This window comes from Typha latifolia, chromosome 13 (genome assembly GCF_019914945.1).
Source record: "Typha latifolia isolate L0001 chromosome 13, TyphaL0001v2, whole genome shotgun sequence".
Lineage (NCBI taxonomy): Eukaryota > Viridiplantae > Streptophyta > Magnoliopsida > Poales > Typhaceae > Typha > Typha latifolia.
Genome location: NC_133098.1, coordinates 2,472,477 through 2,488,522, shown reverse-complemented (window position 1 = coordinate 2,488,522; position 16,046 = coordinate 2,472,477). Strand labels below are relative to the sequence as shown.

At 35.3% G+C, this 16,046-nt stretch overlaps 2 protein-coding genes and 1 long non-coding RNA gene across 5 annotated transcripts; 1 reads left to right on the top strand and 2 right to left on the bottom strand.

Moving 5' to 3' along the window:
* Window positions 1–5,042: 5,042 nt before the first annotated feature.
* LOC140799922 (probable fucosyltransferase 8) lies at window positions 5,043–10,077 on the bottom strand. Of its 2 annotated transcripts, none has more exons than XM_073154478.1 (2): window positions 9,623–10,077; window positions 5,043–6,776 (listed from the first exon to the last, which is right to left on the bottom strand). In XM_073154478.1, exons 1-2 carry the CDS (start codon window positions 9,807–9,809, stop codon window positions 5,284–5,286), a joined length of 1,680 nt encoding a protein of 559 aa, XP_073010579.1. In that variant the 5' UTR covers window positions 9,810–10,077; the 3' UTR covers window positions 5,043–5,283. The 2 variants fall into 2 exon arrangements, with proteins under 2 accessions (XP_073010579.1, XP_073010578.1); XM_073154477.1 differs by lacking the exon at window positions 9,623–10,077 and adding an exon at window positions 7,543–7,858.
* Window positions 8,788–9,450, top strand: LOC140799923 (uncharacterized). 2 transcript variants are annotated; one of them, XR_012111115.1, is made up of 2 exons: window positions 8,788–9,123; window positions 9,225–9,450. It is a non-coding gene; the product is annotated as an uncharacterized lncRNA (long non-coding RNA). The 2 variants fall into 2 exon arrangements; XR_012111114.1 differs by having other exon boundaries at window positions 9,216–9,450.
* Window positions 10,078–12,637: 2,560 nt separating the features above from the next.
* LOC140800052 (galactoside 2-alpha-L-fucosyltransferase-like) lies at window positions 12,638–15,657 on the bottom strand. The gene is made up of 2 exons (XM_073154690.1): window positions 15,376–15,657; window positions 12,638–14,194 (listed from the first exon to the last, which is right to left on the bottom strand). The coding sequence occupies exons 1-2, from the start codon at window positions 15,557–15,559 to the stop codon at window positions 12,723–12,725; spliced, it is 1,656 nt and encodes a 551-aa protein (XP_073010791.1). The 5' UTR covers window positions 15,560–15,657; the 3' UTR covers window positions 12,638–12,722.
* Window positions 15,658–16,046: the final 389 nt, after the last annotated feature.

Genomic DNA, 16,046 nt, shown 5'->3' with positions numbered 1-16,046 from the left:
ATAATCTTTAATTTATGCCTCAAAGTTTTGTTCTTAGCCAACCTGTTTGGATGGGCACCACACAAAAATTATATATATATATATATATATATATATATAAAATACAAACTTGATACTTCAAAATATTTGTTATAAATTAAAAGGAGGCAGTTTGATTAGCTTAATTATATATAGCTTTCTAAAACATTATATCTGTTCCCAAAATGTGCAACATAAATAGACACAAATAATGAAAGAGACAACTAAACATAGAAGAGTAAATATACATGAAAAGAGAAAAAGAAATCAATCTAAAGTTGTATTAGGAAATCTATTTTCCACATCATTTTTTATTTATTATTAATTATTTCAGTTGACTAGTATCCCTTATTTCTATCATAGACAACCAAGCTCATCTTGAAATTTGGCAGTTCTTGAAAAAAAAAATACAAATCTCACGTTGTTTTCATTAAAAAATAATAATTAGAAGTTTCCACGGCACATTATCTCTATTATCATAGTAATAATTAATTTTGACCTTCATCTTGCAACAATATGAAAGCTTAATTAGGCGCCCATGGATTGAGAAATCCACCTTTATATATAATATCATAGTAATAACTTTGATCTCCATCTTGCAGCAATGTGAATTCTTAAAAAGATTGAGTAAAAAATCCACCTTTTAAGAAGAAGGTTTGGTGGCTAAGTTATTGAAAAATAATAACTTCATTTTGGGAGTTGTGAAGCCAGCACACCTAGCCATGCCACTGAAAGATGGATAACATCAAATCTATTCCTCTCTTATTCCCAATATTATTATTTGCTTGTATAACTATTGATGGTGTTAGGTAATTAAATGACTCATTCATCCAGGGGTGTTCTAAGAAATCAAACTAAAGCTTTAAAGCATCACTCTCAGTAAAAATGCATTGTTAAGTAACGAACCAACGATATAAGTCTAACATTTTTAAGAGTTCAACAAGGAATTAAAATCAGAATAGTGGTTACCTTTATCCATTGCCAATCTAACTCCCGAAAGCCATGATCGAGATGGACTCCATCCAGCTATGGGGAGGACGTAGAAGAGAGGCAGACTCAACCCTAATGCAGCAAACAACAACCAGAAGAGCTTCTCGGCACTCCGACGTCCGGCCAACTTGTTCAACGCCATTGGAATGATCACCTCCTCCTCCTCCTCCTCCTCCTCCTTTTTTTTTTCTTTCATCTCACTATCTAAATAGGATGGCTTCTTGGTGTTTAATTCACGAGCAGTATGTAGGTAATCCCAGATCGGTTACGTTAATTAACGCAGTATTGGATCAAATTAAGGAAACATGCATTGATCTTGTGAAATCAACGTAGTTTTCTCCAAAGTAAAAGGAATTCGTTCTTCTACTTTTTCTAATTTCCTTTTCGTTTATCTGGGCATCGGAGGGAGTGAAATAGAAAAAGGAAAAGCTAATATGGGAATGTGTTGATGGTAAATCTTTTTTTTTTTAATTATTTCCTTTGTTGGACGTCTGCAGGGACATGTAAAAATGAACGGAATTATATAAAAAAAAATCCGGCAATTTTACTTTTATCATCTCAAAAATATTAAATTTAAAATACAATATATTTTAATATTCTATACTTATATTCGAAATCATTGTATCTCCTATAGTTTAAAAAACCTTAAATCAGTCATTTTATTTATAACTAAAATTAAATTGTTAGTTTTTATGTCAAATTTAATCGAGCACTGTGACTATTTTAATCATTTGGTAGTATTATTTCAAAAACTTTAACAAATATGATGAGAGTATTTTGTTAGTTTTAATGCTATTTAATTAAGTTTAATATAAAAATTAATAATTTTACTTTAATTATAAGTATAAGAATTAGTTTGAGATTTTTTTAAGTGATTTTATACATAAATATATAATGGTAAAAATTGCTATTATACATACAACAGTAAGTATTTACACATTATTTTTCCTTGTTCTTGCTTTATTCATTAATCTTTACCTTTTCTTTAATTTCTTATTTAATTTACGTTGCCAATCCAACAGAAGTATTTATTTATTTTTTACTTAATTTCACAACATTACATTTATATCAACAACGGTGTATAAAAAGATATAATTCAAATATATTAACTTCCGTAAGGGTATCATATCCATTTGAGCACAACTGCCAAGTAGATTGATGATAGTCTATATTCCCCATAATAAATAGTTAAATAACTATATACTAAGATAATAATAATAATAATAATATGGGTTACTTATATTTTATTAATTAACTTATGTCTAAAATTATTTCATGTTCTTCTAACTAAATTAAAACTAAAACGGCTAGATTTTCCATCCATCCGAAAAAAAACGTAACATTCGGGGTTATAATCGAGCTTAGCTTTAATCGAGTTTGAATTAAAAATAATTTCGAACTAAATTTATGAAAATTTAAATTAAAATCATTTGATTTAGCTCTGATTAAGCTAATTAAGCTCAAGTAGATCAATAGGTAATTTTGATGTCTTAATTAATTCGAACCTAATTTTGAGCCTCATCGAGCTTAAAATACGGTCCAATTAATTATAACAATAAAAACTAATAGAAATCTCTATGTATTTAAAAAATATATGATAAAATTAAAATTCAGAACTAAATATAGCATAAAAAGTTTAAAACAAAAATAAAAAGTTTTACTCATAATATATATAATTATTTTGAGTTTTATTGAGCTGGCTCATTATCAAGCTTGGTTTGAATTTTCTGAGCATGTTTTTAAGATTAAGATCAACACATTTTCAAGCTAAGCTTATTAGGGCTTTTCAAGCCGAGCTCATGCAGACTTGATTATTTTGATGGCTCTATGTCATGATCCGACCGCGAGGGATCGAGATAGTTTAATCGAGTTTAGTTAGTCTAATTTAATTATTATTTTAATTTTAAATTAAAACAAATAATCCTCATATTAATTTGATCTACTAGGAGTCTACTCCTATAAATAAAAATGGTCATGAGATTTTTATGAGGTATAGAATGATTATAATGTTATTTTACGTTTGAGTTATTATTGTTTTATCGTAGTTGATGATCTGTCTTTATTTTTGTAGAAGTAAATCTTAACCTTAGATCCATTTAAAGCACTCAAATCTTAGTCACCATCATTATCCATGAGTCACCACCATCCTTGGCCATCCACTACCCTACGACGATAACTGTCGTTAAATATTTACCAATCTGCCCAGTATAATTTTCTTTTACAATTTTATTTTTAACTTTTCACTCCGATCTTCTATTTACGTGAATCAAAATCATTAGATGCATAACTCGTGAAGCTACCACTATAAAAAATTATCATAATTTTTTTATATTCAGATCGGTTCAGATCTAGTTTGTAACACCTTATAAAAAGTTTATCCAAATTATAAAAATCTTTATTTATATTTTCATAAGCTAATTGAGGAGACGGATACTTTGGATAACTTTTATAATTTTATTTTATTTATTATATTTAATATAAATATGTATTTAAATAATTTGGGCGACTTCTTTGAGTTGGATTGAAAATCTAGCTGCTTTACTTTAGTTAAAATACAAGGCCCATTAAAAAAAAACATTTTTGAGAGGTAAAAGTGATTTAGGGTGCAAGAACTTAAAAGATAAAATAAAATTAACCCTAATAATTAAAATAAAGTATAACTCTTTTTATTAATATCTCATAAATAAGCTAAACGTGCATAGGAGAAGCAGCCCATAATCCCACCTTGCTATCTCTCTCTCTCTCTCTCTCTCTCTCTCTCCCTCCCATTTCCTGGTAGGATATATCTTTTTCTCTCCACGCAAATCATCCACTTCCAATCACGTTCAGTTTCATTTTATAAACACATCGAATAAAAGAAAACTTTTCTTCCCAGATGATCTACACTAACCTCACAAGATATCACGTTCCTTAATAGGTGCTAAAAGATGATTAAATTATGTTTTCGTTTGGTTACTTTCTCAATTATGACTCGGTATCACATAACACATAGCAGCTCGCTCGAGCTTGGTTCAAACCCGGCAACTCTAAACAATGGAATGAAAAAAAAAATTAGAATATTTCATCTATTTTAATATTTTTCATATTAATATGACCATCGGAGTTGTGTGGTTTATCTTGATAATAAACGAAAGCTTATGTTACGATTAATAAAGGTTTTATCAGAAAGTGGAGTTTGCTAAGTTTTATCTTTATTCACGTAATTAAATAAAATTATATTTTAAATAGAATTTTAGTTATGTGAGAACCTCTCGTATATAATATGGGTTAGAAATAGGACATCTCGCGGGAGAAAGTCAGATCCAGCCGACTTGTTTTTGGATCTTTTGAACGAGTTATTTTCGAATTTATTAACAATGTAGTCAAAACATTGGATGTTATTAATAATTATTTCAAGAGTTTAGTGACATCCAATTGCGATTTGGATCATAATCCAATTTGCATTCGTAAAATAATAACTCCATTTATAATAGTTTATAACATTACTTACTTCTTCTTTTTCGTCAAAGAAACGATATATTTTATAACAACTGAGAGCTCCACCTTCCCTTAAAATTATGGTCAAAGCTCGGATGGCCATCGATTAGTTAGTCAACTCCACATTATAAGGAAACCTACCTTTATAAAAAAATAAAAAATAAAACTAATGGGAAATTAATAAAAAAAAATACTCAGCATTTCATTGTTATTATTTATTTACATCTTGCCTTATAGTTATTTATCATTTGATCTGTGTATTTTAGGTTTAATTATCAAGAACATCTTATAAATTAGTTTTTTAATTAAATATAATTATATAAAATAAGTAATTTAACTGTAAATATAAAATAACTAAAATACTCTTGCTATCAAGAAAAAAAATAGAGCACAAAGTCTAGTGCTTTTTATGAGGAGTAATTTTAGATATTTCATTTTTAAAATTAATAGAATATTATTTATTTCGTCACATATTATGAGATTAAATTAAACCTAAAGGTATTTTTAAGGTTCAAAGGTAAAATGCTAAACATTGTGAGATTGGATATAAACGATAATAAAAGTAAAACAGAGTTCCCAAAAATATTATAGATGGCAGTCTTTTCTGCAAACTTTACAGGGGTAAAAGTGTAATACACAAAAAAAAAAGTTACTCTTTAAATTAAATAATCAGTTAATTGTCTACTAAGTACAACATTTTTAAAGACACTACAAAGATCCCAAAATATTTTCCCTTGGGAACTTAGATAAATATTTTATATAAAAAAAAAAAAGAAAGGCCAAGCTACAAATGAAGGTCTAGTCAACCAGCTTGACCCCTCGAAAAGCTTCTTCGCAATGCCTCACATACTCCACCAAAGCCCCCGAATCCACTTCCTTCTTTGCTTTGCAATCGAAGTTGCTAGGGTTATGGAAGCATGGATCCATTGACATTGCTCTAACGCACGGCGGATCTGCCACTTTGTCAAGATCCTGGTTGAAAAGAACCCATGACTTCAAACCTGCGAGACTTTGCCCAATGTACCCAAACGTAGACCATGGGCTTGTAAGTAAAACATCACACATGCTTAACAAATACATATCTGCCACTGCCTTCTGGTTGTGAGATTGCCGCCCAGTTCGCTGCCTCTCTTCATGGGAAGGTTGGTAAACTCTAATTACTTGATCTCCAGTACTAGTGTCCGAGTACAGAGACTTTATCTTCCTATAGTACTTGGCATATAAAGAGATCACCAGAATTACCTTGGTCTTTGCCTTTGCCTTTCCCTTTCCCTCTCCCTCATTTGTAGCTCCAGAAGAAGTGGATTGCTCCTTTGCAGGAGTGATGCTTGGCAGTAGTCTCTCTCTGAGAGAGCATGACATGACCTGGTTGAATAAATTCTCGAAAAGTGCGTAGGTTTTCGGCATGTATCTGATCTGAAGAGCAATCCTTTCCTCGGCTTGGGCCAGATGAGAGTTGTAGAATCTTGTAACCATTCTCCAAATGGGGTTCGTCGGGTGGAATAGATACCTTCCTAGATGATGGAAGACCGTCTCTTTTGCTGGAAACAATCTTTGTAGCTCGTCTATGTACTGTTCCATTAGGAAAAATTGCGGAACGAAATAGACATCGGACTTTAGTAGTATCCAGTTCATCTTGTTGAGGAGTAGCTGGTCATCTTCGCAGAAGAAGAGCCCGTCAAAGTGCTTGTAGTCATTCTTGAGATGAACATAGGTGTAGGAAGGTAACATCTCGGCAGAAACATTCGGGCTGTTATTGATCACTTTATCTTTTAGCATACTACCGTAACTCACTCGCGAACCGAGACGGAGGCCGCCCAAGTCCCTGATCAACGGGAAGTCCGACGGCAGGACCCAAGAAGTATTAGGGAATGGCTCGCAAAATAGGTCGACTAATTCAGGGGTGAGATGGATAAGTAGGACCTTATTCGTGAGGAGAGCGTAGAGGAAGGCAGCGGCGATTGTGATAATCCTGTTCCCCATGCCATTTATCGGAGTCCAAACAATGTAGTTGCACTCCAGATTGCTCGCACTGTGCCCGGTCTTCAACTGTTGGATTGATCGCTCGTAGAGTGGAGTGTTAGGGCCGCACTTCTTGTGAAGCGATTCATACTGGCGAAGCCTTGAAACTAAGTATGAGGATGGTAGGAATGGTGACTCTTTACGATAGTATGCGGATTGATATCGACTAAGGCAGGATTGCTCATCGAATCCAGGCAAAAGTAAGCCACCAAGAAGCTTGTCTCTCTTGATCAATGTAAAATTTGGTGTGAAAAAATCAGCTTCAGAACCTAGTAATATATATATATCAAGATATAAATGTATTAAGATTTTCTTTTTTTTTTATATATAAAAAAAAACTATGATAACTTCTCAAGAAAAATATACTAGAAATTGAAAAGGTCTTAAGTAATCACAACAATTTGTAGTAGAGTTTCTAAGCATTTGATTACTAAATGCGATGATGTTATTATATAAAGTATAAAATGTCACATCTATATGCTATTCGTACAGAAAGAAAGGATGAATAAAGAAGCTTCTGGATGTCAAGTACCAAAAATATCCTTCGTCAAAGAAAAAAAAGTACCAAAAATATCGTTACTATTTATGCAGCGGCAGAGCTAGCTAGGATTTTAAAAATCAAAGCCGGCAAAATAATACAACTTATTATACTTCTTTATCTATTAATTCCATTACTAAGAATTTGATATTTGCAACAAAAGAAAAAAAAAACCCAAAGGCTTTTGTAACACTACCTAAAATTGCAAAGAAAATACTAATGTTGTTATTTGCTATAACTATTCTCTCACCATTCCCATTCAATATCTGTATATATTTATGTCACTAACAATCAAACACCCAATTCCAAGGCAATTTTACTAGGAAATTACTTTCTCAACAAAACAAAAAAAACAAAAGGAAATTGCGCACCTTTATTATCTCATCCTATCTTTATCTCCTACTTGCATCAATCTAAATATTCTCAAAAGCATGAAGAAGAAGAAAGAAGAAGAAGAAGAAGGAGAAGGAGAAGGAGAATAGTTGCAGTTAGTTTACCTTCTGTGTCACTAACTTCCTGAAACCAAAGGTCAGATGGATCCCATCCTTCTATGTAGACGAAGTAGAAGAGTGGCAGACTCAAAACGAACACAAGCAGCAGCAACCGAACCCTCCTTGGTCCCAAACATCCACCCTTCTTCTTCGCCCGCTCCAAATAATTACCTGCTTCCATCTCTCTATCCATTCTTAATTTGCTTCACTCACCTCAACACAACCCTCCTCAATCCTCATGATAGCTTTACCCAAAGTGGACAACTACTAGAGTCTTGCATTTATAAACCTTGGAATATTGAAGCAATTATTGGGCCCACAAAATTATATTTATATATTTCTCTGGCTATCGTATTGCTCGGTGGGTTGGTGGTATCCGAGAAAAAGAAGAAATTAAATAATATAAATCCATAAGAAAAAGCCGCCCACCCACGTGGACCTGGGTCATGGCTGTGGTATTATCCGACCTTGCCTTTTTGCTTTTAAAATCTCAAATATTCTCAACCATTGGTTCTTTCAAATTGATACTTGTTATCTACATGGTAGACTAACAATTAACGCAGAAATAATCTAATACTCCAAGAGTGCTGTGAGTCTTTTAAAACTAAACGGTATTAATTTTAGGTTAAATTTTAACTCAAAATCTCTTCACTCCTCCCATGCTTTGGAAATATTCATTAATTTAAGGGAGTTAACAACGTCGTTTGGCTTTATATGGAGACCTGGCCCCCCGAGTACTAATGTTTGAATAGGATAAGATTACCAAAAAGAGAAAAAGAAAAGGACGAGGCGTTTACCGATTCATGCAATTCGCTAGTCCTTGTTAGTGGCCGCACATCATCTTTGACTAAGGCTAAGTCTTCGATTTATGACATCATTAAGATAAAAAGGACATCAGGCACCCATCAAAACTTATTCTAATATATATATATATATATATATATATATATATATATATATATGTAAGTTATTATTTTGGTTAACTAATTAATAGCATTCAATTACTTCGACTAATGCAGATCAAGAATCATCACATGAAGTAACTGTGCGAGTGGTCCATCTTCTCAATAAAAAAAAATGCACATGGCCCAATTGCAAAATAGACAGCCATGATTAATAAGGTTCCCACTTGCTGGTTCTGGATCTGTAGTAGAAAATTATAATAAGTTCTGGGGTTTAATGTAAATAATATAGTGAAATTTTCACTAGATTAGTAGTATCAAAAGAGAAAAAAGAAAAAGAAATTGTCGTATGGTCAATTGGTCACGTGTCACCGAAATTTAATCTTGTGCGTGACCCAACTACTCCCTCTCCCCTCCTCCCCTGCTTCCTTATCTCCGGCGTCGCCATCCCCACCTCTCTCCTCTTTGCGCCGGCCTCGGCCGTCGGACCTAAAAACAGTCATCACCGTTGCAATCACCAATGAGCCCTCTATCGGCATAACATGCGGCAAGACACCCCCACCTCTCTTCTTTAAAGCCTCACGTTCATCAATCTCTCACACGAGCCCTCCCCTGCTTCCTCCCCTACCGCCTCCTCTCTAGGACTACCGGACCCGGAAACAGCCATCAGTACCTGGGATCACCGGTGAGTTCCTCTACCTCCTCGTCTCTTTATTTTGGTTTTGACGACATGCATGTAGGTGTTGTTTCGGTCGTCGTTCATCGATCACCGTTCAGCTTTCGCAGAGAAATTGATCGGCCTGCGATCGACGCTCGGCTGCCCCCGCTCCCCCCTCCCCTCCCCTCTGGCCACTGAGTTTGTGAGGCATTCAAATCTATGACGCTCGTGGCAAAGCTAGCTACTGTCTTAAATTCAAAGGCAACAAAATATATAATACAACAGCTACGGTCTTAAATTCTTTCACTACTAAGAATTTGATATTTGTAAGAAAATACCACTGTCTATAGCTTCATAATGTTGTTATTTGTTATAACTAATGAATTACTTTCTCAACAAAAAAAAAAAAAATCAATAGGAAATGTATTGCTGACCTTTAGTATCTTATCCTTTTATCTCCTACTTGTATCATCAAATTCTGAAAGCAAGAAGAAGAGGAAGAACAGTTGCAGTTCAGTTTGTTTACCTTCTGTGTCACTAACTTCCTGAAACCAAAGCTCTGATGGATCCCATCCATCTATGAAGATGAAGTAGAAGAGTGGCAGACTCAAGACGAACACAAGCAGCAGCAACCGAACCCTCCTTGGTCCCAAACATCCAGCCTTCAGCTTCTTTGCCCGCTCCAAAGTACCTGCTGCCATCTCTCTCTCCATTCTTAATTTGATTCACCTCAACACAACCCAAAGTAGAGAACTAGCTAGCCTTGCATTTATAAACTTTGAATACTTAAGCAATTATATTCCTCTGGTTAACGTATTGCTCGGTGACTTTGAATACTTAAGCTGTTAGTTTTAACTAAAAAATCAATAATAAAAAGAAAATGTATGACATTTTTAATAAATATACAACTGCTCACTCCTCTCTTGCTTTGAAGATATGAACTGATTAAGCGAGTAACAACGCTGTGTGTGGCCTATGAGTACTAAGTTTTGACTCGGATAAGAATGATAAGATTACCCAAAAAAAAAAGGAAAAAAAAGAAGAAGAAAAAGATAACGAAACTAGAATAAGACATTCGTCCCGATTCATGCACTTTGCCAGGCCTTTGTTAGTGGCCGCGCATTGCCTTGTATTGACTAAGTCTAAGACTTGGATTGAAAAGTTCATTGAGATAAAAATACACTCAACTACCCAACAAAACTTGGTCGAATATAATTACACATTGTTGGCCATCCCATCAATAATTTATGTCATTCACTTACATCACATCAAGTAACAGTCAATATTGCTTCCCTGGCTCTATCACCTTCCACTCTCCGCGGTGGCAGAATAACAAGCCGCTGCAACCGGATCAGCCAGGGTCCACATACAATTTACCATCGTACTTCAATGGTTGAATTATGGGTTTCATTTTTTTATATATACATATTTGGGTTTAATATTTAGTAATTTTTTTTTTATATTCAATTGTTACATGGGTGTAGTTTAAAGGATTAATTATGTCTACACCTTCTTAATTATATCTAATTTTTTTTTAGATTACAATATACTTTCTAAATTTTTAAAAACTTCATCGTTACTCTTCGATTAGTTATTAGCCAAATAATTCAATAAGAATAATTAGTTTTTCTCTTGTAATCAAATGTTTGAGATTAAATAATACCAAATAAAATTAATCAAAAGTACCGATCATATTAATTAGATGAACAGGTCACCTTTCTAAATTATAAGAGTAAATTAATTATATTTTATTTCTTTTTTAGCTATTCAATTTTTATAAAAAAATAAAAATAAAAATAAATTGTTAGGAGTTAAAAGGTCTATTATTAAGAAAACAGTTATAAGAATAAGCAATAAAAAATACTTAAATTCTAATTTTTTAATTAATATATTCTATGTTATATACTCTTTAATTTATTAAAAAAATAAAAATTATTGTCGATAACTAATTGGTTAGTATGGAATCATTCCCCTACTTATTATTGTCTGAAAAATTAGGTGAGTCTGATAGTTATATCAGACATAATTAACCCCAAAATAAGTAAATCTTATAAGCCCCTTTCATTAAATTAGGATAAAAGATATTCTAATAAAAATATAATCATCTTCCTACTCTTTACCATCACTGACTTCTCCCCTGGAGGCGACGCCGACTGCTGACATCGCCTCCCCACCGTCGGTTTGCGACAGCCTAGCACCAGTCAGCCAGGACCGCCGATCTCCCACCTTCCCCTCTTTTTCCCCGCCCTCACCGTCGGCAGCATCGGCGGCTGCGTGTGCGGATCTTGATGGGCAGTGCCGGCGGATCATATCATCGCCCTTTCCCTACCTCGGGAAGACATTGGCAGCGCTGAAGCTGAGATCCAAGCCCTTGGATCTAGCTTTGACAGTGATCTGCCATGATTGATGCTTCGCATTGGAGGATTCGTCGACATTGCCAAGATCTCGCCTTCGCTGGCACTAGAATCATTCACCATCACTCCGACCCAACTCCACGTCGTCGCCGCAGATTAACACCAGTCGTTTTACTCTTGCCGAAAATTCTTTATAGACTATTGAACTAAAAGAAATATCCGCATAAACGCTTTAATTCAACAGTCTATGTGGTAAACGAATTCTTAGCTTAGGGGATTTTATGTGATAAAAAAATTCTTAGTAAAAAAAAGTTTAGGAATCGTGTGGCAGTGTAATTAACCTAAACACCCCGGCATATAATATTTTTCAAGACCCTAAATAAGGAGATATATGCTATGTCTAAAATGCCCCTAAAAAGTATGACAAAAAAATGTGAGTATTGATGCGATCCAACAGTCCATCCATCTCGGATTCCCTTTCTCCGGCGGATAGCTCCTCATTACCGGCTTCTTCTTCTTCTTCTTCTTCTTCCAAAGAGGGAGATGGGTTCTTCCAAATCTTTCAAAATGAGGTCGGCAATGGCGAAATGGGCATCAGAAACAAAAGCTAAAACAGGGCAAGGAGATGCAAAGAGAGAGAGAGGTTTTGGTCTTTTGGTCGAGGGCAAATAAGGAATTACGAAAAATTAAATATCTTATTTTCTTAACTCACTTACCAAACCCTTCCGCTATTATAATTAAGGGGCATTTTAATTTTTCTATTTTTCTTATTAATAGTGTAAAAGGTGATAGTTCTATGCTTCTATTATCTAAGTAAAATTATCACTTTAATTGCGTGTAACGACAGCCAACCATGAGCTGGCGTTCTTAAAATAATGACTTCATTTATAATAGTTTATATAGATAAAATATATTTTATTACAACTGGAAACTCCATCTTCCCTCAAAATAAGGTTAAAGCTCAGATGGCCATGGATTAATTAATCAATTCCACATTAATAAGGAAACCTACCTTTATAATATATGTATATATAGATGTCAGTCGTGGTCTCTTGGACATTAGAAAAGGACGTTAGCCGCCTTATTAAAACCCAGCATTGGAGAAGAGATCTTTATCTGAGAACTTCACAGCACAAAGGAAAATAATTACTATTTGAATCAAATAAAATATAAAGAGATGACAAGAATTAAGCCCAATAATGTGTATATATATATATATATATATGTATGTATCGGTCAAGGAAAGTTAAGTTACAAATTTACAATTAAGCCCTAATCAACCAGCTTAACCCCTCTAAAAGCTTCTTCGCAATGCCTGACATACTTCACCAAAGCCCCAGAATCCACACCCTTCCTTGCTTTGCAATCAAAATTGGTGGGGTTATGGAAGCATGGCTCCATTGACATTGCTCTAACGCATGGTGGATCTGCTACTTTCTCCAAGTCCTGGTTGAAAAGAATCCATGGCTTTAAACCTGCAAGACTTTGCCCTATGTACCCAAATGTAGACCATGGACTTGTAACTAAAACATCACACATGCTTAACAAATACAAATCCGCCACTGCCTTTTGGTTGTGAGATTGATGCTCAGTTTGCTGCTCCTCTTCGTGTGTTGGTTGGTATACTCTAATTACTTCCCCAGTGGTAGTTGGGTGATTATAGTATATAGACTTTATCTTCTCGTAGTACTTAGCATATAAAGAGATGACAAGAATTGCCTTTCGCTTTCCCCCATTTGCAGCTGTAGAAGAAGCGAATTGCTCCTGCGTAGTATTGATGTTTGGCAGTAGTTTCTCTCTCAGAGAGCATGACATGACCTGGTTGAATAAATTCTCGAAAAGCTCGGAGGTCTTCGGCATATATCTGATCTGAAGAGCAATCGTTTCCTCGGCTTGGGTCAGATGAGAGTAATAGAATCTTGTAACCATTCTCCAAATGTGGTTCGTTGGGTGGAATAGATACCTTCCTAGGTGATGGAAGACCGTCTCTTTTGCAGGAAACAATCTTTGTAGCTCGTCTATGTACTGTTCTATTAGGAAAAATTGCGGGACGAAGTATACATCGGACTTCACTATTATCCAATTCACCTTGTCGAGGAGTAGCTGATCATCTTCGCAGAAGAAGAGCCCGTCCAAGTGCTTGTAATCATCCACAAGATGAACGTAAACATACGAAGGCAGCATCTCGGCGGAAACATTCAGGCTATTATTAATCACTTTATTCTTTAGCATTCTACCGTAACTCACTCGCGAACCGAGACGGAGGCCGGCCAAGTCCTTGATCAACGGGAAGTCCGACGGCAGGACCCAAGAAGTATTAGGGAATGGCTCGCAGAATAGGTCGACTAATTCAGGTGGGAGATGGATAAGTAGGACCTTATTCGTGAGGAGAGCGTAGAGGAAGGCAGAGGCAATTGTGAGAATCCTATTCCCCATGCCATATAAAGGAGTCCAAACCACGTAGTTGCACTCCAAATTACTCGCACTGTGCTTGGACTTCAACTGTTGGATTGATTTCTTGTAGAGTGGAGTGTTTGGGCCGCACTTCTTGTGAAGGGATTCATACTGGCGAAGCCTTGAAACTAAGTGTGAGGATGGTAGGAACGGCGACTCTTTACGAAAGTATGCGGATTGATATCGACTAAGGCAGGATTGCTCATCGAATCCAGGCAAAAGTAAGCCACCAAGAAGCTTGTCTCTCTTGATCAATGTAAAATTTGGTGTGAAAAAATCAGCTTCATAACCTAGTAGAATATATATTTCAAGATAAATGTTAGTAGCTGTTTAAGATTTGTAACTGATTTCAAACTATCACAGGAAAACAATTAATTATAGACGTGAAAAGCAATTCATAGGAAATGTTTCGAAGCATATTTTGAAATGCTATTGCCAAAGTATAAAACAACGTTGTACTCATTTTTACTATTATTAAGTAAGGGTGTCAAAATAAACGAGCGGCTCGAGCTCGGCTTGGGTTTGGCTCGGCTAAATGTCAAGTTCGGCTTAGCTCAACTTGAATTGAGCCGAGCCTGAGTCGGAGTCGGCTTACTCAAACTCGACTTGATTAATAGGTTCGGTTTAAATTATCTTACAAAATTCAAACCCTAAACAATATTCACAAGACCCATCTCCAAACTAATCCCTTTATCCTCTTCCCGCCGCTGGCCCACTTTTTCCTCCTTCTCCGTCGGTAAATCGATGTCGCCTCCTCTCCTCCTCTGTCGGTAAGTCGGCGCCGCCTCATCCTCCTCCTTCGTTACTTTCTATCGGCGTCGCCTCCTCTCCTCCTCCTTTAGTAAGTCGGCGTTGCCTCATCCTCCTTCTCCTACTCCTTCATCGATAAGTCAACATCGCCTTCTCTTCCATCAGCAAACCTCCACCACCTCCTCTTTCTCCTCAAGCCATCGCCGCCTCCTCCACTGGTTTCAAGCTTGAGTTTAACACCGGTTCAATCTAACTAGGCTAGTGTATAGCTTGATAACAAGCTTCATTCAAGCTCAGGCTTGATTCGAGTTGAGCCAAGTTGAGCCTTATTCTCAAAATATGCTTGAAATTAATTTCGAGCTAAATTTGAGCTAGAGTCGGCTCGCTTAGGCTCGGCTCATTTACACACTTATCATTAAAAAGGATAAAGAAAATGATGGGGTCTAACTTTTGAATTAAATAATAGGATCAAAAGAACCTAAAGGCTTATTAGACTACAAAACTGTAAGAAAATACTACTATGGATGGCATCATAATTGACTATTCCTAATTAATAATCTTTATACCAAACATATGGAACTAACAGTCGAACACCCAAATCCAAGGCAAGTTTTATAGGAAATTACTAACTCAACCAGGAGAAGAAAAGTTTACAATTGAAAAGTTATTGCTATGAAGAAGAAGAAGAAGAAGAAGAAGAAGAAGAGTTGCTGCTGTTTACCTTCTATCTCACTATCTTCATCAAACCAAAGCTCTGATGGATCCCATCCATCTACGTAGAAGATGTAGAAAAGTGGCAGACTCAAAACGAACACAAGAAGCATCAACCGAGCCCTCCTGGTTCCCAAACATCCACCCTTCTTCTTTGCCTCCTCCAAATTAATGTCTTCCATCTCTCTATCCATTGTTAACTTCTTCGCCTCCACACGCTCCTCCTGGCTTCTGGAGATCCACCCAATTTAGAGAAATAGTTTTGCATTTGTTGACTTAGAATTAAGCAATTACTTGGCCCACAAAGTCATCATACATTTCGTATAGCTTGGTGGAAAGCCACCAGTAATAGAAAATGATCTTGATACTGCGAGAGTAAGCCCCCCCACCCCACCCCCAAGCCTATTTTTTACATATAACCACCTTATTTATTTTTTATTGTACATTGAATCCCTTAACATTAAAAAAAAAAAACTCTTCAAATTCAAATGTGACAGCTGAATAACAAATACTCTTATCGTGATCTGAATCGTCAAAAGAAAAATGAAATTAGTGTGGAGAACATGCCAATGGTTTTTTTAGTTTCTTAATTGGAAAATGATTATTAATTTAATCGTGTGACAAAGTTGAGTAGCTATATATTGGTGCCGTGACTAGCATAAGACATTAAATATTTTTGTC

Excerpts from the sequence above, each read along its gene's own strand:
- LOC140800052 (XM_073154690.1), bottom strand. The coding sequence starts at position 15,559 with ATGGATAGAGAGATGGAAGACATTAATTTGGAGGAGGCAAAGAAGAAG. Across the intron at positions 14,195-15,375 it reads TGAAGATAGTGAGATAGAAG|GTTATGAAGCTGATTTTTTC; the intron begins GTAAACAGCAGC and ends ATATTCTACTAG.
- LOC140799922 (XM_073154478.1), bottom strand. The coding sequence starts at position 9,809 with ATGGAGAGAGAGATGGCAGCAGGTACTTTGGAGCGGGCAAAGAAGCTG. Across the intron at positions 6,777-9,622 it reads GGAAGTTAGTGACACAGAAG|GTTCTGAAGCTGATTTTTTC; the intron begins GTAAACAAACTG and ends ATATATTACTAG.